The sequence below is a fragment of the Pleurodeles waltl genome, chromosome 4_2 (assembly GCF_031143425.1).
Source record: "Pleurodeles waltl isolate 20211129_DDA chromosome 4_2, aPleWal1.hap1.20221129, whole genome shotgun sequence".
NCBI classification, from domain to species: Eukaryota; Metazoa; Chordata; class Amphibia; order Caudata; family Salamandridae; genus Pleurodeles; species Pleurodeles waltl.
In genome coordinates, this window is record NC_090443.1 from 493,565,504 (window position 1) to 493,589,725 (window position 24,222).

Below are 24,222 nucleotides of genomic sequence, written 5' to 3' on the forward strand. Positions count from 1 at the left end.
CCTAATCCTGTACTCCTCAGTGGAGAATCCAAAGCCCTCAATCAGGGTACCCTTCATGAGGTCATAAGATTCTGCATCTTTTCCAGAGAGTGTGAGGAGTCTATCCCTACACTTTCCAGTGAACATTTCCCAAAGGAGAGCACCCCAGTGAGATCTGTTCACTTTTCTGGTTACACAAGCCCTCTCAAAAGCTGTGAACCATTTGGTGATGTCATCACCATCTTCATATTTTGTCACAATCCCTTTGGGGATTTTTAACATGTCAGGAGAATCTCTGACCCTATTTATATTGCTGCCACCATTGATGGGTCCTAGGCCCATCTCTTGTCTTTCCCTTTCTATGGCTAGGAGCTGTCTCTCTAAAGCCAATCTTTTGGCCATCCTGGCTAACAGGAGGTCATCTTCACTGAGAGCATCCTCAGTGATTTCAGAAATGTGGGACCCTCCTGTGAGGGACTCACCATTTCTGACTAACACAGTTGGAGACAGGACTTGAGGGGTCCTGTTCTCCCTATTTAGGACTGGAGGAGGGACATTGGCCTCCAAGTCACTAATTTCTTCCTCTGTGAGGTCATCATCAGAGGGGTTGGCTTTTTCAAACTCTGCCAACAGCTCCTGGAGCTGAATTTTGGTAGGTCTGGAGCCAATGGTTATTTTTTTGATATTACAGAGAGACCTTAGCTCCCTCATCTTAAGATGGAGGTAAGGTGTGGTGTCGAGTTCCACCACATTCATCTCTGTATCAGACATTATTCTGCTAAGAGTTGGAATACTTTTTTAAGAATCTAAAACTGTTTCTAGAATCTAATTTCAAACTTTTAACAAACTTTTAAACTCTAAAAGACAATGCTAAACAGGGACTTAACACACAAGGCCCTAGCAGGACTTTTAAGAATTTAGAAAACTTTTCAAATTGCAAAAATCAATTTCTAATGACAATTTTGGAATTTGTCGTGTGATCAGGTATTGGCTGAGTAGTCCAGCAAATGCAAAGTCTTGTACCCCACCGCTGATCCACCAGTGTAGGAAGTTGGCTCTGTATGCACTATTTCAAAGTAAGGAATAGTATGCACAGAGTCCAAGGGTTCCCCTTAGAGGTAAGATAGTGGCAAAAAGAGATAATACTAATGCTCTATTTTGTGGTAGTGTGGTCGAGCAGTAGGCTTATCCAAGGAGTAGTGTTAAGCATTTGTTGTACATACACATAGACAATAAATGAGGTACACACACTCAGAGACAAATCCAGCCAATAGGTTTTTATATAGAAAAATATCTTTTCTTAGTTTATTTTAAGAACCACAGGTTCAAATTCTACATGTAATATCTCATTCGAAAGGTATTGCAGGTAAGTACTTTAGGAACTTCAAATCATCAAAATTGCATGTATACTTTTCAAGTTATTGACAAATAGCTGTTTTAAAAGTGGACACTTAGTGCAATTTTCACAGTTCCTAGGGGAGGTAAGTATTTGTTAGGTTAACCAGGTAAGTAAGACACTTACAGGGCTTAGTTCTTGGTCCAAGGTAGCCCACCGTTGGGGGTTCAGAGCAACCCCAAAGTCACCACACCAGCAGCTCAGGGCCGGTCAGGTGCAGAGTTCAAAGTGGTGCCCAAAACGCATAGGCTAGAATGGAGAGAAGGGGGTGCCCCGGTTCCGGTCTGCTTGCAGGTAAGTACCCGCGTCTTCGGAGGGCAGACCAGGGGGGTTTTGTAGGGCACCGGGGGGGACACAAGCCCACACAGAAATTTCACCCTCAGCAGCGCGGGGGCGGCCGGGTGCAGTGTAGAAACAAGCGTCGGGTTTGTAATGTTAGTCTATGAGAGATCTCGGGATCTCTTCAGCGCTGCAGGCAGGCAAGGGGGGGTTTCCTCGGGGAATCCTCCACTTGGGCAAGGGAGAGGGACTCCTGGGGGTCACTTCTCCAGTGAAAGTCCGGTCCTTCAGGTCCTGGGGGCTGCGGGTGCAGGGTCTCTCCCAGGTGTCGGGACTTAGGATTCAAAGAGTCGCGGTCAGGGGAAGCCTCGGGATTCCCTCTGCAGGCGGCGCTGTGGGGGCTCAGGGGGGACAGGTTTTTGTACTCACAGTCTTAGAGTAGTCCTGGGGTCCCTCCTGAGGTGTTGGATCGCCACCAGCCGAGTCGAGGTCGCCGGGTGCAGTGTTGCAAGTCTCACGCTTCTTGCGGGGAGCTTGCAGGGTTCTTTAAAGCTGCTGGAAACAAAGTTGCAGCTTTTCTTGGAGCAGGTCCGCTGTCCTCGGGAGTTTCTTGTCTTTTCGAAGCAGGGGCAGTCCTCAGAGGATGTCGAGGTCGCTGGTCCCTTTGGAAGGCGTCGCTGGAGCAGGATCTTTGGAAGGCAGGAGACAGGCCGGTGAGTTTCTGGAGCCAAGGCAGTTGTCGTCTTCTGGTCTTCCTCTGCAGGGGTTTTTCAGCTAGGCAGTCCTTCTTCTTGTAGTTGCAGGAATCTAATTTTCTAGGGTTCAGGGTGCCCTTAAATACTAAATTTAAGGGCGTGTTTAGGTCTGGGGGGTTAGTAGCCAATGGCTACTAGCCCTGAGGGTGGGTACACCCTCTTTGTGCCTCCTCCCAAGGGGAGGGGGTCACAATCCTAACCCTATTGGGGGAATCCTCCATCTGCAAGATGGAGGATTTCTAAAAGTTAGAGTCACTTCAGCTCAGGACACCTTAGGGGCTGTCCTGACTGGCCAGTGACTCCTCCTTGTTGCTTTCTTTGTTCCCTCCAGCCTTGCCGCCAAAAGTGGGGGCCGTGGCCGGAGGGGGCGGGCAACTCCACTAAGCTGGAGTGCCCTGCTGGGCTGTGACAAAGGGGTGAGCCTTTGAGGCTCACCGCCAGGTGTCACAGCTCCTGCCTGGGGGAGGTGTTAGCATCTCCACCCAGTGCAGGCTTTGTTACTGGCCTCAGAGTGACAAAGGCACTCTCCCCATGGGGCCAGCAACATGTCTCTGGTGTGGCAGGCTGCTGGAACTAGTCAGCCTACACAGACAGTCGGTTAAGTTTCAGGGGGCACCTCTAAGGTGCCCTCTGGGGTGTATTTTACAATAAAATGTACACTGGCATCAGTGTGCATTTATTGTGCTGAGAAGTTTGATACCAAACTTCCCAGTTTTCAGTGTAGCCATTATGGTGCTGTGGAGTTCGTGTTTGACAAACTCCCAGACCATATACTCTTATGGCTACCCTGCACTTACAATGTCTAAGGTTTTGTTTAGACACTGTAGGGGTACCATGCTCATGCACTGGTACCCTCACCTATGGTATAGTGCACCCTGCCTTAGGGCTGTAAGGCCTGCTAGAGGGGTGTCTTACCTATACTGCATAGGCAGTGAGAGGCTGGCATGGCACCCTGAGGGGAGTGCCATGTCGACTTACTCGTTTTGTCCTCACTAGCACACACAAGCTGGCAAGCAGTGTGTCTGTGCTGAGTGAGAGGTCTCCAGGGTGGCATAAGACATGCTGCAGCCCTTAGAGACCTTCCTTGGCATCAGGGCCCTTGGTACTAGAAGTACCAGTTACAAGGGACTTATCTGGATGCCAGGGTCTGCCAATTGTGGATACAAAAGTACAGGTTAGGGAAAGAACACTGGTGCTGGGGCCTGGTTAGCAGGCCTCAGCACACTTTCAATTGTAAACATAGCATCAGCAAAGGCAAAAAGTCAGGGGGCAACCATGCCAAGGAGGCATTTCCTTACACACATTACCTACCTGTCAAGTATACCTTGAGTAATCATACTACAATAGTGCAGAATATATTAACGGTTTTGGAAAGGCAGAGAGGGAGCTGAAGAAGAAGTATTTGTTTATGTCACATGACAAAAATTGTTTTTGTAAAAAAAAAAACAGCTGCCCCATACGTGGATCTACAATCATCCTAAGAAAAAATGCTGTATCAAGATAATCAACATAAAACAAATGCTGCATCAAGTTTGTGACCCACAACCGACACTTCTGGCCAACTTCTGGCAAAGTTTCATCAAACTCGACAGACTAAGGCTAGGTGCATACTTTCAACATACAAAAAAATACATCCTATCTAGATATCTACAGTCATCCTCAGACACATTCTGCATCAGGGCTGTGGCCCACATTTCAACTGAAGTCAAATGCTGCATAAAATGGCAGCCCATATCTAGGTGTCTATGCTCAACCTCAGATAAATGGTGAGATTTCAAATCAGAGACCACCGATGCACGTCTTAATCAACTGTGGTCTCTGAACTTTATGCCATTTTCTCATTTGAATTTTGATTCCAGTGCCTCAGACGAGTATTTTATTACTAACCTATGTACCAAGCTGACCTCCTTTCACGCCTACTGGTAATAATAACATAGCTTCTACCTAGCTGCTTTTGTAAATGTCCATGTGAAGCTTCTTCACTATCCTCAGCGAACCACTGTCTACAGTCACATGCATTTACATCTCTGACACAAACACCTTCAATCATCCAGCCCTTATAAGTGATATGCTCAGAATTTATGCAGTTTAGGACAGCCAAGTTTCATATTCCTGCTTCAAGCAACTGACTCATATGTTCTAAATAATTTCTAAATACCTAGAGTCTAGGAACCTAGGTGTGGCAGTGGCAGCTGCATTCCCCGTGTGCTTTACCCATGTGCCAATCCTTTAAATCAACTAGTCCTAGAGATGGCAGATTCGAAATCTCTACAGTTTCTAGGTGATAGGCTCTGAATTACTAGAGAAAATAAGTGACAAGTAATATATACCCTGCGCCAGTCATCTGAACCTATCCATACCAAGATTTGGCAGGCTCCAACTAATTTATTAGTCTAAGAGGGGCAGCCTTTTATTACCCCTCTTCAAATCTTTCTAGCAAAGCTAGCTTTGAGATGTCAAACTCTGAATCCCTAAAAGTCTACAGATGACAGGTGTTGTTTGACTCCAGATCATAAGTGACAGGCTCTGCACCAATCACCTGAGCTGATCCATTCCAACTGTGGTCAGACTCTGCACCCTTCTGCCAATTGCCTGAGCCATCCAACCCCAGAGGCAAAATAGCCTGTATTTCTAAAGCTGAGAAATGACAGGCGCTGTACACCTTTGCCAATTTCTGAACCATCCACACCCAAAGGCAGAAGACTCTAGCCACAGAGCCTTGAATCTAAAGGCCCTTGTGCCTTCAGTCTAGAAGTGACAGATCCTGACCCTTTACATCCATTACCTGAGTCAATCCACTCAGGTCTTCATCCCTGCATCTCTGTGATTCTACCTAAACACCTCCAGACATAGATCATACAGACACAGTGCATCTATATTTTAGAAGTGATAGGATATTCCACCCTTAAGCAAATTACCCGAGCCTACCAACTCCATGAGGTGATCAACTCAGTATACCATATCAACCACTGAGGTATCTGCTACAATACCTATCTTTTATGAGGCAATTCATTTCTCTGTTTTGCTGTCACTACCTGCTGGCAAATAGATGTTATGAGTCACAATTTTAGTGGCACTTAATGGACTGAGCTCAAAAGGATGTTAAACTGAGATGGTCTTGTCAGGATTCATATAGTTACCTGAAGGTCACAGCGGAGGTCTGCGAATAGTGTCAAACTCATTCAGCCATCTAACAGCCAATTTAAAAGCTATGTGTCGCTGTAGTCCCAAGAGCTGCAATTTAAGCACAGTTATGCTCTTTCCCACTAGATCTGATTGGGCAGGGTGGCCAGCAAAAATCTTACGGATTTCCCTGACAATGTATTTACTTAGGGTATAGTACTGGAGGTATATACATTTAACAATGCAATAACAGAGGCTGAGAGGTCTGATGGGCAGGAGAATCTGAACCATGGATATATGCTAAAGCTGGCGTTTAAAATATATTTTTCTGAAGGGGAGGAATTAGTGCTTTAGGGAAAGATAAAAGTGATGGCAGGACTCACTTTCAGAGAATATTAAAAGATGCAGGGTGGCCCTAGCCTAGTTGCCATGCACATAAGTAAAAGTGGTTATCGAAGGGCTCATTCTAATACTCAAATAAAAAAGTAACATAATTACTAATGCACTGACAACAGAAGAGGAGCGAGCTAATGAACATATACTTAATCATATAGATATACTCGTCCGAGAGTGGCAATGATTTCAAAATCATTGCCACTCTCGGACGAATATGTTTATGTATATGTCTCTGACGATTAGAGGTATATTTATTGGCTTGCTCATCTCTGCTGTCCTTACATTAGTAAATATATATTAAAAATAATTTGGATATTAGAATTTGTCCTTAGTCGAGCACTGCTACTTGTTTATAGGTTGACCCAGGTTACTGTTAGGCATACTGGATTGCCCTTAGGACCCTATCCTAGCGAACCGCAAATGAGGCCCGCACCGTTTTTATTTTCCTTTTATTGTTATCTTTTTTATTTGATCTTTTTTCCCTTAAATTTGGCACCTCACTTGGCCCCGTAGGCGACCGCCTACCTCCGAACTATGAGAGAGATGGGAACTGCTATTCTAGTCTATGATTGGTCTACAAAAAGGAGAGAACCCGTTGATAGAGATGCTGTGAGCGGAGCCCTCCTCAACCCCAGCGCCGAAGCATGTCTACGGGCGCCTCCACTTACCTGAGACTGCTGTGGGATATTTAGAAAGTTGCCGTCCCGGGGTCCGATGCTGACAAACCGGTTGGCAGTTGAGGAGCCTGGCGCTGAGAATGCTGAACACAGAGACACGCACATACAGGCAGAGAGAGAGAGAGAGGGGGGAGGGAAGGGGAGAGAAAGAGAGGCACGATTTAGAATCACTGGATGAAGGGGGCAGAGAGACAAAGGAATGAATAATGTTGAAAATAAGGCAATACACGGTTATGAACAGGCTGGTAGGAGCACGGGCCTAGCACTGCCAGTAGGCTGATGGGCAATGATGGCAGAGTGGTTATGGGGCCTAGAGTACAATTCTGTGCACAACTTTGTAGCTATAAGACCAACATGCTTGGCTGCGAAAGAGGAAACAACAGAATAAGAGCAATGCAAGGCGGAAGCTTGGCAAAGCAATACCAACCATCAGCTTGCTCTTGCGCCAAGCTGGTTGGCAATGTACTTAATAAAATCCTGACATCGTGATTGGATGGGGTGTAATTCAACTTGCAGGGTGCTCTGCGAGGTGCAAAGACAACGGGGGCATTGAGTGGAAACTCAGGAGTTCTGTTGCGTTGAGGAGTGGTGTGGGTCCATGTGCTAGAACATCAGATGGTGTTGCAGGCTGCTATGTGTGTTTACTGGAAGAGCAGTTTTTGGGTTCGGTAATGGAAAAGGGGAGGGTTGCATGCAGGACTAGAGGTGGGTTGGCAGAACTGTGTAAGTGACCCCATCATGGAAAGATCAGAAAATGTGGCAAAATAGATTCGGGGTGCATCGGTAAATCTGTGATTGGGCCTCAGCTTCTGAAGAACCAGGGGTTTAGCAGGTTGATTCGGAAGGCATTGGTAGACCTGGGCTTCAGTTTCATTAACGGAAGACGCAGGGGGAACTGCAGGGCAGCCTCGGTGCAGTATTAGATCTGTGATTGGGTCTCAGTAATGGAAGGACCAGGGGGTGTGGCAGGCCGGGCTGGGAGTGCACTGGAAGATCTGTGCTTCCATCCCATTAATGGAATAGTTAGAAGGTGTGGCAGACCAGGTTCTGTAAGTCTATGTGTGGATCTCATCACATCATAAATCAGGAGCTATGGCCAGATTCGGAGCTAACTATCAGTCTGTGCACGGGTCACAGTTTAGGAAGAATTTGCAACTTTTCTTCGGTGCCCACAGTTTTGGTGAAGACTATATTCTCTCTAAAAATTCTTATTTAAAAAACAATCTCATCCACCCAAATATGGCTCTAGAAACGTTATTTTTACTCTTGCAGTGAAAGGCGTTGTTATACATGGCCAGGTCCTCAGTGAAAGTGATGACACCGTCAGGTAAATAAGGCGCAGTCTAGCCTGCACACTCAATTCAATAGATACTTTCCAAACAGAAGGCAAAAGAACATTGTGAACCAACTGACGAGGTTCGGTGGGCAATGAATAATAGGAACCAGAAAGCCCAAATCATCAGAGCCATCACCAAAGAAGTTAAGTAACTTGTTGAACCAATTGTCTTCCAATTCCTAATCACTTGAAAGGCTCAGATAGCCATGCCTAAACCATTTCACAAGGTAGACCCAAAGTACATCATGCAAAAAGAATGCAATGCAATTCCTAAAAAGGAGTCACAAAACTGATCTCAAACAGTGTCACAGCTTGAGTATCAGATTCAAGATAATGTTTAAGAAAGGAGTTGGCGGAGAAAAATGTAGCTGAAATTAAAATCTCTTGAGGTAGGTAGAATTTCATTTGAAGGCCTAACACAAGCCACTATTCATCAAGGTCCAGAATTCTTGAAAAACGGCTGTCTTTGGAGGAACCAAAATCGACTACAAATGGTAGCTAGTCAGTGTCATATTCGTCTGATTAAGCTGTAAAATGGCTTAAGCCCGTATTGGGATCCAATTTAAACAGGTCCTCCTCAATCGTCCCAGGATGGGGAGGTGGAAGAAAAAACCTTACGTGCTCTTGTGCCAAGAGGCCTCATAAATGGCAAACATAGCACTTCATAATTATGATGTAACATGACATACAGTTAATTATGTAGCCACACTTTATTCTCGGTGGAGACGTTTTGGGCAAATTATCTGATCACAGCTAAAGCTCTCTTACCATTTTGAGAGACTAAGATAGTTGTTTGAGTGTCATTAATTTAAAAGAGAAAGTTTGACTCAGCTCAAAGAGTGGACTCATATGGGGGTCAGTACTAAATTCAGGTTCTGGTGTTGATGAAAAAAGACTTGGAAGAAATCTTACACATTTTGGCAAACAACAGTTGCCTCCAAAAACAAACCCTCCTCCAACCTAAAGCAAAAGACTGACAAGTTGTCATGTAACCTCAAGTGGAAACATGGAAGTCCTTTGGTAGTTTTCCTTTGAGCAAATTCAAGGGTACTTGATATTGAAAACAAAAAGGTGCCAAGGAGTTTGAATTACGATTTTGACAAAATCTCAGCCAACTGTCCGGATCTAGTATTTTCTTGTCTAGCATCTACCAGAACACAATGTCTCTTTGGAATTTGGAAGATGAAGATCCGCAAATCTCATTTTCTTATATGTGGCACTGAAGACTTCTTATGTCCTGCTGCAATGCTGGTGCAGAAATACTGAAGGCAGGATGCGGGGGACCCCAGAAATAATGACTCTATTTAGGCAAGAATCAAAGCACCCGAGAACCAAATTCTTTTTGGCCAGCCGAGTACTAAAAATAGACTTTGCATGAACAGCTGAATGAGGGAAACACACATATCAAGTAGAACGAAATGGTAACAACAGTGGATCTTTTTATTGCTGTGATTAGTCACATGAAGGAACTACACTCACAAGAATCCACTTTGTAGTAGCCTTTTCCAGCTAGGTGGAAAGCTTGTTTGGAGATGCTCCGAGAAATTGTCCGACACGCTGAGCCATTGCTCCTTTTCAGTAGGTGACAAAAGCTACACCTGTTGCTTGTTGACAGAGTGCACGGCAGTGGAATTGTCTTTTTGCACCAGAACGTTCTCATCTTCTGTTTCACTACTGAATGTATAAGTTGACGGATGTCCATCAGTTCAAATATGTTATGTGTAAAGAAGCTTCCTTGTCCAATCATAAGTCAATCACCTTATGATCTCCTAATTAGTCCCTTCCTCCTCTGCCTTTTGCATGTGTCTATGAATCAACAGTGTTTAGCAATTTGGAAGTCTGTAGGATTCTCTCTTCGGTCCACCAAAGTTACAAAATTATTTTTTTCTGACCGCCATTACTCCTGCGTATTTCCTTGCTGTTGAAAGTACTGCATCTCGTGCTCCCACGACATCAACAACCTAGCCTGTGGAGCAAGAAAAATGCTCACATCATTAAAACAGAGAAATGTATCTGGTTGGCGAGGTTGCTGTGGATGACAACGTGACAACGTTCTCTTTAGGATCTGCCCTTTAATTGCAGGTGGAAAGGAACAATTATATAGTGTTTTTTTCATGAAATGACGATCAGAATTCGCCCTATGGCAAGTAGAAATAACTGTTTGAAAGGAGCCAATGACTCTTACTAGGAGACTGCTTTCATGAGCCATTTGTAAGGGTATTTAAGCACTTTATGCCACTGTAGGTGGGTAGTGACCATGCTAACCATATTACAAATTGTTGACGGGCCCGTGTGAGTGCAAATGACAGCAGCCAGAATCGGAGGTGTTCAGGTATCGCCATCGCCTGAAGAAATCTCGGAGGCGGAATGTTTGGGATATGATAATACGTCTTTTGCAAGTCTACCATTATCGCTCCACCTGCTTTTGGATAGAACAGAAATACTGCTGCAGAACTACCCAACCATGTTTGACATTCTAGTAGAGCACAGTTTCCACGAAGCCTTTTGTAACATACGAAAGACCAGCTATACTAAAATATGCTCAGTCTTGCCACGTAGACCGTAGAAGGAGGTGAGTGTGGGCAGAATAGTCCTGGGTGGGAGGGCACACCTTTCCCTGGCTCATTAAGTGTAGACACACTTCCTGCATAGTCATAGCGCATATTCTGAAAACTGGACAAGTGTTTGGTGGGCCGACTAGTCCAGTCATACAGGCCTCTCAGGCTATAGTATCTAAGCTAACGTATCTACTAGCCAGTCATATTCTTTCTACTGGAGGGCAGAGACCTGTCCTTTGAGTACCTATTATGCCTACTCGTCAATTAATCACCATTGAACAGCTGGTACCTCATTAAATTATAGATCTACACCCAGCGTTTAGAACATGAAATTTGATTATTTTTTTTGGACACAGCATTCTTCATTTTGTTCCCATATTCAAAAGACAATGGGGGACAGATCTGGTCTGGAATTATTAAGGCAAATGTATGTTTCCCAAAACAGGTCAGCAACAGACAGAGATGGATGAGGAAGTCCCAAAGACCAGCTCTTTAAAAGCATGTGTAAAAGGTTAAAGCGCCCTCAATGCAATATCCCACTTGTGCGTGCCTCAGTCCTGCCGCCTCTCTATCATTATCTGCGTGCGTCTGTGGGACAGTTTATCTCACGGAGGCTGTCGACGGTTGGCGCTTGTCCATTTCTCTTTTGGCTATTTTCGTGGATTTATGAATCTCTTTGTGTCTGTCAATCTGTATGTGTACGCGTATTCTCTGTCTCTCATACACAGATGTGGTTCCTTTAGCGCGAGCCCCCTGCTTGGCTATTACCAGAATGTATCTATGTAGCTGCCCGCGAGTGCATATCAGCATCTCTCTGTCTGTTAGAGCCACCCTCTGTCAGTAGTTGGTCGGTTTTAGGCCTCAGTCCCTCCCACCCCCTGACTGCCTCTGTGGGACTTTCACTCTCTTCTGGTCCACCATGAGTCATTCTCGGACTACCCCTGTAGCTATCAGTCTCGCTCCCTTTCTCTCTCCGTGCCGGTGTATTTCCTATTCTCATTTTTTCATGTGCCTTGTACCTTACAAATGCTTGTCTCAGTTTGCACAATATTGTAAAAAAAGGGCTGTTAGGCTAATCTCGTCAAAAACTCAAAGCACTCCATCTGACTCACTGAGAGAACGTGTTACAAGTCAAGGAAGCCACACAAGCGCAACAACCCCATGAAGCAATAATCACAACACGAAAATATGAAACATGTTATATATTGTAGTTCTCAGTAAACACAGTTCAATGACAAGTAGGTGCTCTGTATGATAACGTAGGGCAGGTGCTCAGTGACAAAATAATATAGGTGCACAGCAAAGTAAATACAACAAACCAAAAAACTGGAAAAGGTGCTTTACAGTGAATCTTAATACAGGGACTGACTTCGTCAAAGGGACAGGCCTTATAAAAAGTTCATTTCATGTGCAAACCATATACTAAATTAAACGATGTTTCGTCCCAGGGCATCTGTTTGCTAATGGACAAGAAAAGGTAACAAACTCTTAATCTGCTATGAAAAACTGCCAATAAAAGCAGGGAAGTCAACATGCTTCTTAAAAATAAACTTCATAAAAATGCACACTTCATTGGAATTATCCATGGTGCACATACACGTTCAACTCCAACTGACTAATTGTAAAAAAAAATAAAAAAAAATCTCAGGGCAGCTCCAAACCAAACCATTCCTTGTTCGGAATTTGAATCATTAAAAGGCTGCTATCTGTTTGTGGCCCGATAAATACCATATAACAAAGACATACCCTGGTTTGAAACGTCGACAAACTTACTATATGGGTCGCGCATGAATTGCACTTATTTTAAGCTCTGCACCTTGCACTTGTTTTATTTACTTTACAATGCACATTTATTATTTGTCACTGAGTACCTGCACTGCACCAAGCACAAGGAGCATCCATTTGTTTGTGAACTGTGCTTATGACAAGTCATAACTTTTTGTTGTGATTCATTGAAGTATGAAACGTTTGACGATTATGGCTCCCTTCGCCTAGTAATATTTTCTCTAAGTGAGTCCAAGAGAACGCTTTCTGTTATCCACACTTACATACTCTGGATGCCCCCTGTTTTTACTGCTCTCCAGTGTTGTGGCTAGGCCATGAGCCTCTTCATTTCATACCGTGCATGCTGAGAATCTGCCTCATATGCAGGGAGCACACTAGGCAATCTTTTGGCTGTGTGGTCGTCAGTCTGTACTTCCTTCTCTCTGGGTTAGCCTCTCTCTCTTGCCTGTACCTGCGTCCATCCAGGCTCAATCCCTTCGCCTTTTACGATCAAATGTATGTTCAGAAGCTGTAACTCCAAGGTGTTCATACCTGAAAGTCAAGCTGGAAACATGTGGGTATTTTTAGAACTCCGATTCAATCCAGCCAGTACCTGTCTCGCCAGGAGTACCAGATGAGTAAGTGGCTGGGCGGAGATGGAGACGAGAGTGGATAGGCTCATGTGATGACTCCATCGGTGGGGCAACAGGTTGGTAGATAGCGTGATGGCTGGGTGCACTGGATACTTACGGAGTGAATACACAGTGATGTGAGTGGACGGAGTTATGGGTGGGAAGGGGCTGCGAAGTCAGGGAGCACTATCATGACATGACTGGACTACACACGACATTACCGATGACAGTTCTAAAATAACATATTTAAAATGTGCGGATGATCTGGTAGGCAGAAGTGACGCGGGATTGGCTGGTGGAGGTAGATGATGCCTGTATGATGGGAGTGGGGCACGTGAGATAAACATCAAAACGAGGCACGCCTTCCTCTAGAAAGGGAGGGCGAGGGAACCGTGAGTTCACATTACATTCTCAGCCTAGGCCAGGCCCTTGCCGAACAGAGGTACAGTGCATGAACCCCCGCAACTGAATACAAGCACCATATCCACCGGAAGTTTACCATCCACCCTGGATGTTCAGGAAGGCAGCTGCAAACTCACCAACAGGTAAATCCAGGCAACACAAAGTGAAGTACAGAGGATGGCAGGAAAGAAGACACACCAAAGGAGGAAAGGAAAGCACAGCGATTGGAGGTGCATGAGAAGGAAGCAGCCAGTGGTGATGATGACAGCAGAGAGCGTTAGTGACTGAGCAAAATAAAAGCAGGGAGTGAGTCAGGGCCATGGGCCTGATGTGGTCTTCAGCCTCCCATTACGATCCAGGTCTCTGATCAGAATTACCTTACATGGGCTTTTAACACAAGGTGCCTGATTGGAGCGGCACATGTATCGTCAACATCTGCTGTTGAATTTCAGCTCTAATTTGAGAGAATGTGGTCAAAGGAGTTGCCCAGACTTACACCATTTAAGGTTCACTGACCAAGTAGGATAGTGTAACACTTCCTAACCTCTCCGCTTTCCCGTGCTTACTGCCGCCCCTTTTATGTGGTGGTTGTGTAACACATACAATGACTGCAGCATTGGAATCCAAGAACAGAAAGCGATCGGAGAATGCAGCCCCCTGGCGCAGTCACACCAGGAGGTTCTCCAAACGTGTATTGTGATTTTAGAGTTGCCTACTCTGCTATTCGCACCTGATCCTGCATTATATTTTTAGGACTGAGGTGGAAGAGATGCAAACGTTTTACCATAGGTTTGTTACTGAAGAAACAGGACCAGAGGAAATGTCCGCCTTTTCAGCACAAGCCTAGGACACAAATTCTGCTAACTCATTTTTATTACATATAAGGTCCACACCACTCTGAGTAAACCCCTATTTTGGGACACACCAGGCCCTAATAATTTTCACAAGGATCACTACTGCAAATGGAAGGGCGTTGTATCGCTTTGGGGATTCAGAACATGTCAATAGTTTTTTTGTTGCTTGGATCTGCTCTGTAATCATTGTCACCTGCAGCCCAGTTTGCATGCCATGACACAAGGACTTAACCTAGGGCGGTAAAACAAAGAGCGGAGGGCTACTGCATCTTTAGGCCGAGGGGTGTTATGGGTAGGCGGTGGAAGGTGGGGAGGGTGGGGAGATGGCATAAAAAAATTAATGCAGATAATGTGATGATTTTATGTCCCCAGTCGATTTCCAACAAAAATCAATCTATTGCCACGCTATTACCCATCATTTAAGATTCCCTGCCCCACCCCCTCCCACGTTTCCCGGCCAATGGATGGCTCTCGTGCAATAAGGAAGTGTTGTTGTAACATCCACTTACAGGGTGATGTTGGTGCCGTGGATCCGCCCTCTGGGGTTGAGGATTTTGTGTCAGGCATAGGAAGGGGAACTGGTCTGGCCACCGGTGGAGGGGGCGGCAGCAAAAAAGACCCCGTGACCTTTCCCTGGCCACTACCGTTGGGCTGCGAACAACATAAATACAAGGAGGCATGAACTAGGTTTAAAAAAAAATCAGACAACTTTAAAGATGCAGTATCCCCCGTTCTTAGTTTTAAAATCTCTGTTTTGACCTTCAAGAGGGCTCTACAATGTTATCTATCCGTTTCCAGGACCCCTGAAGTCACTGACACTTCACTGGGGCGAACCAATACATTTTCATAGACCAGAAAGTAGGGCGTTCAAAATATTTTTGTAAGGGTTTTGGGTAAAATCTTTGAACTTTTTCTGAGTTCACAAGTTAAAATGTGTATATGAATACTGCTCTGAGGTGGCCTCAGGCAATATTTGGAGCTCTGATAACCTAAATAAATATTGAAAATATGCAAAAAAACGAATAAATGTGGATGTGCCTGTAGGTATCGCCTCGAGGTATAAAAGGGGTGCTAAATATTTGTGGCAGTGCTGTTTGATCAACGCATGTTCTTTATAGGCGCATGGCTGTGCATTTGATTGTGTGGCTGCTGAAGGTGGTCATACACAGCAGTATTATCTCTATGAATACCCCCAAATCCTCATCATGTCCTAAAAAGAAGATACCCACCTCTGGTCTTTCTCATGGGATTACCTGCACCACTTGAACAACGGAGTGAAAAGGGAAAGGGCGCCCTCCTGCTCAGCCACCAGATATCAACAGCCTACTCAGAGTAGGCATGTGTGCAATAACATACACAGTCTTTGCCTCCCAAATTCATAAAAGTTTCTCTTCTCTCTGAAGTGACACAATTCCAGCTGCTACTGGCTCAGTAACTGCTCGCTGAGATCTGCAAGATCTGGCCAAGGAAGCAGGAGGCTAAATGACTGCTAATAAGCTCTCGCGAGTCATAGTAATATCACCTACATTGTTCTCAATGCAGGAGTTGTGGGGCAACACGTAGGTATGTTAAAATAAATTAAGGGTGGAGTACATCTCAACTTCATAAATTTAGTAACTTTCCAGCTGTATTCGTGCTCTTTTCCTTGGATTGCTATTTCTCAGTTAGGGCATATTTTGGTAACTAAAGCTTATCAAAGCAATTACAAATTCTAATGACCAAAATCTGATTATTTTTTTGAAACTTCACGGTACTAATCTAGCACATTGGTTGTGATACTGAAATAAAACTAATAGATGAAGTGTAGCAGAAACATGAATCTACAGCACCTCTGGAATCATAATGACGCGTCAGCTTAAATTATATTTTCTCATTGTACTTAAATAGGCGTGAATAGCAATATATGTTTCTAAGAGGGTGAGCTGAACTTTTCAGACTCTCTCCTCCTTCTAATAATTAAAAAAATAGGGTTTTGAACAAAATAGTTAATACTGGTCATTCGCATGGATTTTGTACAAAAAATGATAATTCATTAGCTTTTTAATTTTTTGTAATTCTTTTATTTTTGTTTTAACATGGGTCAATGAAATGTTCAATAGCAGTAGCAGATGGTTACTTGTTATTTACTGTACTATAACTTAGAACTTGAAGGAAATCTCGGGTGCGATGTTAAAATGATAAGGGACACCGTTCCATTTGTTTAGTTGTTATATTTTCATTAACAATTATTGCTTCAGATTGGAACATTAATGGATGTTTCTAAAATCATGAATTTCAATACAGCAAATAAATCTAATACTTTCTAACATTGCTAAAGAGAAGAGATGTGTGAAACGTTAGTGTTTTTCACAAGATGATGTGATCGTGCATCTTTGTTAGATAAAGTGCAAAGGCCCTAGCCTAATTCTGAGTTTGAATTATTTTGGTTTGTCTCGTAACAATTGTGTTCTGCGCCACAAAAAATCGCAGAAAACTAATATTAAAGTCACCTGTGGCTTAATCAGCACTGAAATTATACCACACATCGTTTATAACCAACCCATCTGATCCAGACCATATGTCCACCAGCCCTTCTATACATCTCATCACGCAGCCACACATATCTATTGATAAACACCCACATCTTATGCAGTGCGAATCCCTAAAGCACAAGTTACTTACCTTCGGTAATGCATTATCTGGTAGAGACTCTATCTAGCTGCAGATTCCTTACCTTTGATTTTCCCAGGCAGGATCCAGAAACGTTTGCTGAGCAATACCTCTTGAATGCACCGTCGGGTGGCTCCATTCGGCTCCACGTGGCGTCATCGGCGCCAGATGTGATGTCACGCTCACCTATATAGGCACCACCCAGGCACAGGCATCAGTTACTTTAATCACAACTTTCCACGCCAGAAGTGCAGTGCCATGACAAGAACTGATGCATTTGTGTGTCCAAACTATGATCCAGAAAATGGGATCACCCTAACCCTAGTAAACAAGTTCTTAGAGCAGGGAGACAGGAGTGGGTGTAAGGAATCTGCAGCTACATGGAGTCTCTTCCAGATAGTGGGTTACCGAAGGTAAGTAAGCTATTCATCTGATAGAGGCTTCTAGCTGCAGATTCTTTGATTAGATACCCAAGCCATATCCTCCTGGCAGTGGGCTGCTTTCATACTTGAAAGTCCTGCAAGACCGAACACACGAAATGCCCGTCCCTGTGGACCTGACTGTCCAGGCAGTAGTGTTTGGCAAACATGTGCAGTGATGCCCACGTTGCTGCCTGGCAGATGTCCAGGACTGGGACTCCAGATGCTAATGCAGTGGTTGCAGCTTTCCTCCTGGTGGAATAGGCTCGCAATCCCTCAGGAGGCTACTGCTTAGCGAGGGCGTAGCAGATCTTAATACAGAGAATGACCCAGCGAAAAATGGTCTGCTTCTGTACTGCCCGACCTTTCTTTGCTCCCACAAAGAGTTGTTCGTCCACCCAGAACTCTTTTGTGTGGTCGAACGTGAGGTAAAATGACAACACTCTTTTTGGGTCCAGCTGATGGAATCGCTCCTCTTCTTTAGAGGGATGTAGAGGAGCAAAGAAGGTGAGCCACAAAGATGTCTTCTTGAGAACTGTGGCCAGGGGTGGTATTGGTGGAAAGGCATACAGGAGGCCTGAACTCCACTTGCGATGAAAAGCGTTGCAGAGCAACTGCCGCCTTAGAAACTCCACAGCGCAATACTGAAGACATTGCAAATTCTCTTCGGAGGTGAATAGATCTAACCAAGGCTCTCCTCACTGCTGAAGGAGACATTGTACCACCTCTGAATGCAGGTGCCACTTGTGATCCGCTAAGCATCGACGGCTGAGTTTGTCTACCCTGGCATTCAGAGAACTTGCCAAGTGTTGAACCACCAGGGTTATGCCCTGCTGTTCCAACCTTGTTCAGAGACACAGGGCCTCTGGACAAAGGGCCCATGACCCCACTCCTCCCTGTTTGCTGCAGTACCATATGGCAGTAGTGTTGTCCTTTAAACCTGCCATTACTTCCCCTTGACAGAGGGAAAAAATGCTGTCAAAGCTAGTCGAATGGCCCTGAGCTCCAACATGTTTCTGTGGAGTCTGGATTCTGCCGGAGACCAGAATGCTCTGATCTTCACCTCTCCCAGATGGCAGATCCATCCCAGAAGTGGTGAATCTGTCACTACTGTAAGGTCTGGTTTGGGAAGGGAGAGGAGTCTGCCTCTGACCCAATCTCAGTGTGTAATCTTTTGCAGTTCCCTTCGGGATCTGGACCATGTTGGAGGGATTTCCCTGATGCTGCGCCCACTGGAACGTCAGGTTCCACTGCACAGCCCACATATGCCATCTGGCATGTTTCACAAGTAGGATGCAGGAGGCTATGAGGCCCAGCAGCCTCAGAGTCAGTCTCACCGAAACCTAGGATAGAGGCCAACACATCAGTATCATAGCCTGAATATCTTGGACTCACTGTTCGGGAGGATAAGCCCGAAACTGCAATGTGCCAAGAACAGCTCCTATGAAAGACAGCGTCTGAAAGGGAGTCAGGTGTGACTTAGGCATGTTTATAGTGAACCCTAGGGAATGCAAAACGTTTGCCGTAATCTGGAGGAAAAAGACGACAGCCTGGGTGAGCCCACATTCAAAAGCCAGTCGTCGAGGTAGGGGAAGACCAGGGTTATGCCCTAACCTGTGCAGATGAGCTGCGACCACTGACATCACCTTGGTGAACACCCGAGGGGCGCTGGTAAGGCCAAATGGGAGCACAATGAACTCAAAGTGTTCATGGCCTACCTTGAACTGCAGGTAACGCCCGTGAGCAGGCAGGATGGGAATATGAAAACATGAATCCTGTAAGTTCAGTGCTACAACCAGACTTCTAGGTCTAGGGCATACAAGACCTGAGCCAACATGGGCATCTTGACATTCTCTTTCTTGAGGAAGAGATTTACAGGTTGCAGGTCTAGAATGGTGTGAAGACCCTTGTTATTTTTGGGCATCAGAAAGTAGCGGGAATAACAACCACTGCCTACTTCTGCAATCGGGACCCTTTCTATTACTCTCTTGGCCAAGACAGCCATAACTTCCTCTTGGAGTAGCGACAAATGATCCTCTGCCAGCCGTTTGAATGTTGCCGTTATAGGGGAGGAAAGTATTGAAAAGGCAGGGCATAGCCCTTCCTGATGATCTGCAGTACCCATGCTTCCGATGTCATAGATTGCCAGTGGAGGAGATGATGGTGTATTCTGCCTCCAGCTGGGCCACCATGGTCCTTCAGAGTCAAACTTAGAGGGCTTTGAAGTTGCAGTTGCCAGGGGCTGTGTGGCGAATTACTTCTGGCCTGCAGACCCTCTAGGTCTGAAGAAACCGTGCTCATGGCCTTGCATATCCTGGGTAGGTAGCTTGGGATGGTGGTTGGCATAAGGCTAGTGCAGTACTGCGCTCCTTCCATAGCCATGAAAGGAGCAACAGGCAGACAATGGGCGAGGGGTCGCAGAGAGGCCCAAGGACTTGGCCGTAGCCCTAGATTCCTTAAAGCGCTTCAGTGCCAAGTCTGCCTTCTCGCCAAACAAGCAACTGCAGTCGAAGAGAATGCCTTGGATATCCCCCCCAAAAATAGATTTCTTCAGCCAGGCATGGTGCCTTAAGGACAATGTCTACGCAACTGATCTGCCTAACGAGTCAGTCGTATCTCAGCCACAGTGAATGGTGAAGTTAGCTGGGTCCCTCCCATCTTCCACCGCTTGGGAGAATATGGTCCAGGCCTCCTCCAGGACCTGAGGCAGCACTTGCACAACCATTTCCCAAATGGTATGTGAGAAACGGGCCAGTAAGCACAAAGTGTTCACCGACTTCAGTGCCAAGTTAGTTGAAAAAAACATCTTCTTCCCAAAATGGTCCAGCCTCTTGGATTCCCTGTCTGGGTGAACAGAAGGGAATGTGCCATGGGAATTGGAGGTTTGGACTACCAAGCTCTCAGGGGTGGGGTGTTGGCTGAGGAAGCCAGGGTCACATGGTCCAGGGCAATGGCAGTGGGCAATTGTCTTATGTACAGGAGCCTGTGTGCTGGGCTTGGACCAAGTTCCCAGCAGGACATCTGTAAGTGCTTTGTTAAAGGGCAGAAGGGGTTCTGACTTCCGTCAAGATGTTTGTCTTGACAGCCACTGAGGGCAGTTCAAGGTCGAGGACCTCTGCTGCCCTACGCACCACCATAGCGTAGGAAGCTCTCTTACCTCCTCTGTAGCTACAGTAGGGGGAGATAGCAAGTCAGTATCTGGAGAGGTGTCCAGACCACTGGCCTCTCCTTGTTCCTCATACCAGTCCAAAGTACTCTCCAAATGGTGTTCTAAATGTTTCAGTGACCCCTCCCACTCTTCTCCCATGCCTGACTGCGATCAATAAGGCTCAGGCAATGATCTGGCACCTGTTGGCTCCACCGGTGCCGGAATCGGCATTGTGTGATGCTGTTCCGGCCCATCAAGAATCAGAATGGGGCTGGCACTGGGAGCATCGGCATCAGGACCGGCACTGGAGAAGGTCACCTGGATCCGACCTGCACCGTCCAGATCTAGAATCTTATCCATGAGGCCCCTCTGGAGCTGAAGCGGTAGCCGTTGGGGTGGAACTGGTTGGGGCCTCCTATGACCCCCCGGGGCCCAAAGGCGCACCAGAGGGGTTGGCCAGCTTGAATATGGGGCGCATGGCCTCGTAAAACTCTGACTTGAGCGGGTGTCGATCTGGCTCCCGGATACAGGGAGAGGTGTGGAGTCGAACTAGGCAATGGCTCCTCAAAACAGTGCCGGGAACGTCAATGTCCCCTGCTCATCTCGTCAGCTTACGGACAAGATGAAGTCAAAGTCCTCTTGGACAACTTCTTCTTCTTGTGCCTCTTTCCCAAGTGTCCCAAGGACCTTGAATGGAACGAAGAGGACTTGGGGCTCTTGGAGAGGTCCTGCAACCTCTTCCTGACCGGAACTGAGACCTCCAAGGAGTCGCACATGCTGGAGTCGCCGACTGATGGGCCACAAGCAGCTTTAAAGACCGCTCCCTCATAGCCTTTGGTGCCATAGCCTGGCAGTCTGAGCACAACTTAGAGTTGTGGTCGCGCTCGAGGCACCAGAGGCAAACGAGATGGGGGTCTGTAACTGACATGGTGTGGTGACTGGCTCCACACGGTTTAAACCGAGCCTTTCTTGATGACATTTTCTGCACACTCAAAGAAAAACTCAACAAAATGTTGAAAAAAGGCCTGTCAAAAAGTGACAGATGGGTAGCTCTCTTCGGATTTGCGCTAACTAGAACAGAAAGAAAAGTACTGATGCCCGCGTGCTTGGGTAGCACCTACATAGGTGACCGCAACATCACATCCGGTGACAACAATGCCACGTGGAACTGAATGGAGCAACCCGATGCCACGCGTAAGGGGTAGTGCTCAGCAAAAGTTTCCAGATCCAGTCTGACACCTGGGAAAATCAAAGGTAAGGAATCTGCAGCTAGAAACCTCTAACAGATAGGGGCCACTCGCTAAATATATGGAAGGTCTATTAGGATGAAGGGCTGAGATCAGTGGCCCATCTACCTACTGGTATTCCCCCCAAAACATAGCCAATTTTCTTCTCAAAACATACAGCTTATTCAGAGGAAGGTGCACAAGGAAATGGTACCACAAATTTGGTGAAGCCCAACATTGTGGAAACAGTTTGACATTCTTAAAAATGTTCTGGTGCAAACAGCTAATACAGGAATGGGTGCCTCCCTCATTGACTGATTATTTGGACCTTAAAGGGACACTTAATATTTGAAGACTGCGACCAGTACTAAATCACAAAATACACCTCCACCCCCTGCTTTACAGGAACAAGACAATAATAATAACTCTTGATTTCAAAGTATTGTTAATACTCTGAGAGCACTTGTCTACACTGAGCAATCAGGAATTAAAGTGCATATTCATAAATGGTAGGTGGACATCAATGATTTACATCTGAGGCAGGGACTGAAAATGTCAATATAAGAATTAAACTACACAGTTGAGATCAATATTATTAAGAGGAAATAATCTATGATCAATAGCAGACATAGACTGCAACTGTGTAAGGCTGTGAACTTTCATGATAACATTTCAATATAAAATAGGAAGAAATATTACAGACAAGAACACATCTTTGAAGAAGCCACCAGCTATTTCCACAGTATCTGATATCTCTGTAGGAGAAGAAACGGAGTCATATAGCATTTTAGGCAATATCAGAACACTTAGGAATAAAACTGACCCTGGATTATTAGAGGCAGAAGCAAAAAGTGTCACAATATACACAGATGCAACCAGGTCAGGAAAATTGTACTCGCCCCAGATGATATACCATCAGTTTCGCTGGTCACCTGACTACCAGAAAACACTGCTATGAAAATTGGGTCCTACTTAATTCTTTTCTGTCATAAAGCCAACCCTGATAGAAGCAGTTTGCCACATAATAGGACCGTATTGAAAATTGACATCAGAGTCCCCCCTATGCAGAAGGATATCCTATAACGTTATTAATTTCTAAAGAGTAAATAGGAATTCTTTGTAATAGAACACAACACTGTTAAAATATCTTCGAACTCCATCTTCTAAAACATGAAATACTGATACTATTATCAAGTGATAAGTCATATGTTCCCTATTACTGTGAAAAAAGCTTTGCTTCACGATGTTTCAGTGATCTGGCATTGCAGACTTTAAATGAAGATTTTAGAATGGTGATTCCAACTTTTCTTTCACAATCTTACTGACGAACAGTTTACCTAACTACAGCAGTTGCTAACCCACATGCCAACTGTTTTTGCTCTAGCAGGCGCAAGAAGTATAAATATAAAATTTAGACGCTGGATATATGATGTGACCTGGGAACAGAAAACTGGACACTAACATGCTGTTACATGTCAAGACATGTTAGAATTTACCTCATAGCCTTGGCTTGAAAATGGAAATTTACTATTGATGACTGCCACTACAGTATGACATTAATTTCTCAAGAATGTTTAATATACTACCTGTTTATAAAAAATATTCATCAGTATTAAGGAAGGGTCTAGTTCATAATCTAGAAATTGTAGTAGAACAAAGTCTATCTTTACAGTGTATTCAACTGTTCAACAAATCATTCATTAAAACCATCAACACATTCAATCCATTCAAATAAATCATCCAGTCCTAAGAACATTTCACAGGCTTGTTATAGAAGCAAGCATTAAGGCCAAAGTTTACTGTCTCACCTACAAAGCTGTACACTATCGCAAACCTGGCTACCTAGCTGACCTCTGGTTCATTTCAGGAGGCTTGAGATAATCTAAGAGTAAGAGCTGTGGAAACACCAAAATACAGGTCTTCCCAAGTACTGCAACAATCCTTCACAGGTACTGCCCCAAATTTACGAAACTCCCTGCAACTTCATCTGAGAATAACAGGTAACATCCTATTGTTCTGAAAAGTCATAAAGACTCACTTCTTTAGGACTTGCTTGGGTGGCTCAGACTCATGTCACAGCTCTATCACCTTGGGCCCCGAACTGGTCAACACTCATTAATGTCAGAACTGAGACTAGTTAACCGATTAAAATCTTAGATTGTTCCAACAATCACCAGTGTCAGACCTGAGACTTGGTATTCATTCGTATTTATAATTCAAGATTTTTGATGTAATTTTTTTCAAGTTCTGTATTTGTTCCTTTGCCCGACATGCTCCTTCTTCCCCGTCCTCATCTTTCGGCCCCTCCTTCCCAATCCCTCTTGTTAATCTTGAATTTTACATATATAACTGTTTTTATGTAAAGCACTTTAATACCTACAGTGACAGAGCTCCATACAAGACCATGAAGTAAAATAAAAAAAGAACAAATGGTTTTCCATCATATTTTAAAAATAACAAGCACATAGTGAAGAGTATGCACAATGTACCATAGGAAAAATACTACCATCTCTTTATTTGTGACTTCCCTCTTAATTTAAATGAACCATAAGAACTGCATTAAACCTATTGGACATTTTCAAAATCATATATCAACTAGTCTTACTATAAGGGTTTTAAATTGCTAATT

General features: G+C 44.8%; 1 protein-coding gene across 19 annotated transcripts in view; it reads right to left on the bottom strand.

Annotated features, from left to right (window-relative positions):
- NFIX (nuclear factor I X) overlaps positions 1-24,222 on the bottom strand; it is a 1,024,880-nt gene that overhangs the window by 79,451 nt on the left and 921,207 nt on the right. For 9 of the 19 annotated variants that reach the window (XM_069231933.1, XM_069231936.1, XM_069231932.1 and 6 more), the window contains 2 exons: positions 14,661-14,802; positions 6,597-6,688 (listed from right to left, as the gene is read on the bottom strand). The exons of 3 other annotated variants lie outside the window; for them this stretch is intronic. In XM_069231933.1, coding sequence (XP_069088034.1) covers positions 6,597-6,688; positions 14,661-14,802 — 234 coding nt within the window. The remainder of the gene's footprint in view (positions 1-6,596; positions 6,689-14,660; positions 14,803-24,222) is intronic. 7 more of the 19 variants (XM_069231940.1, XM_069231939.1, XM_069231938.1 and 4 more) reach the window with 1 other exon arrangement.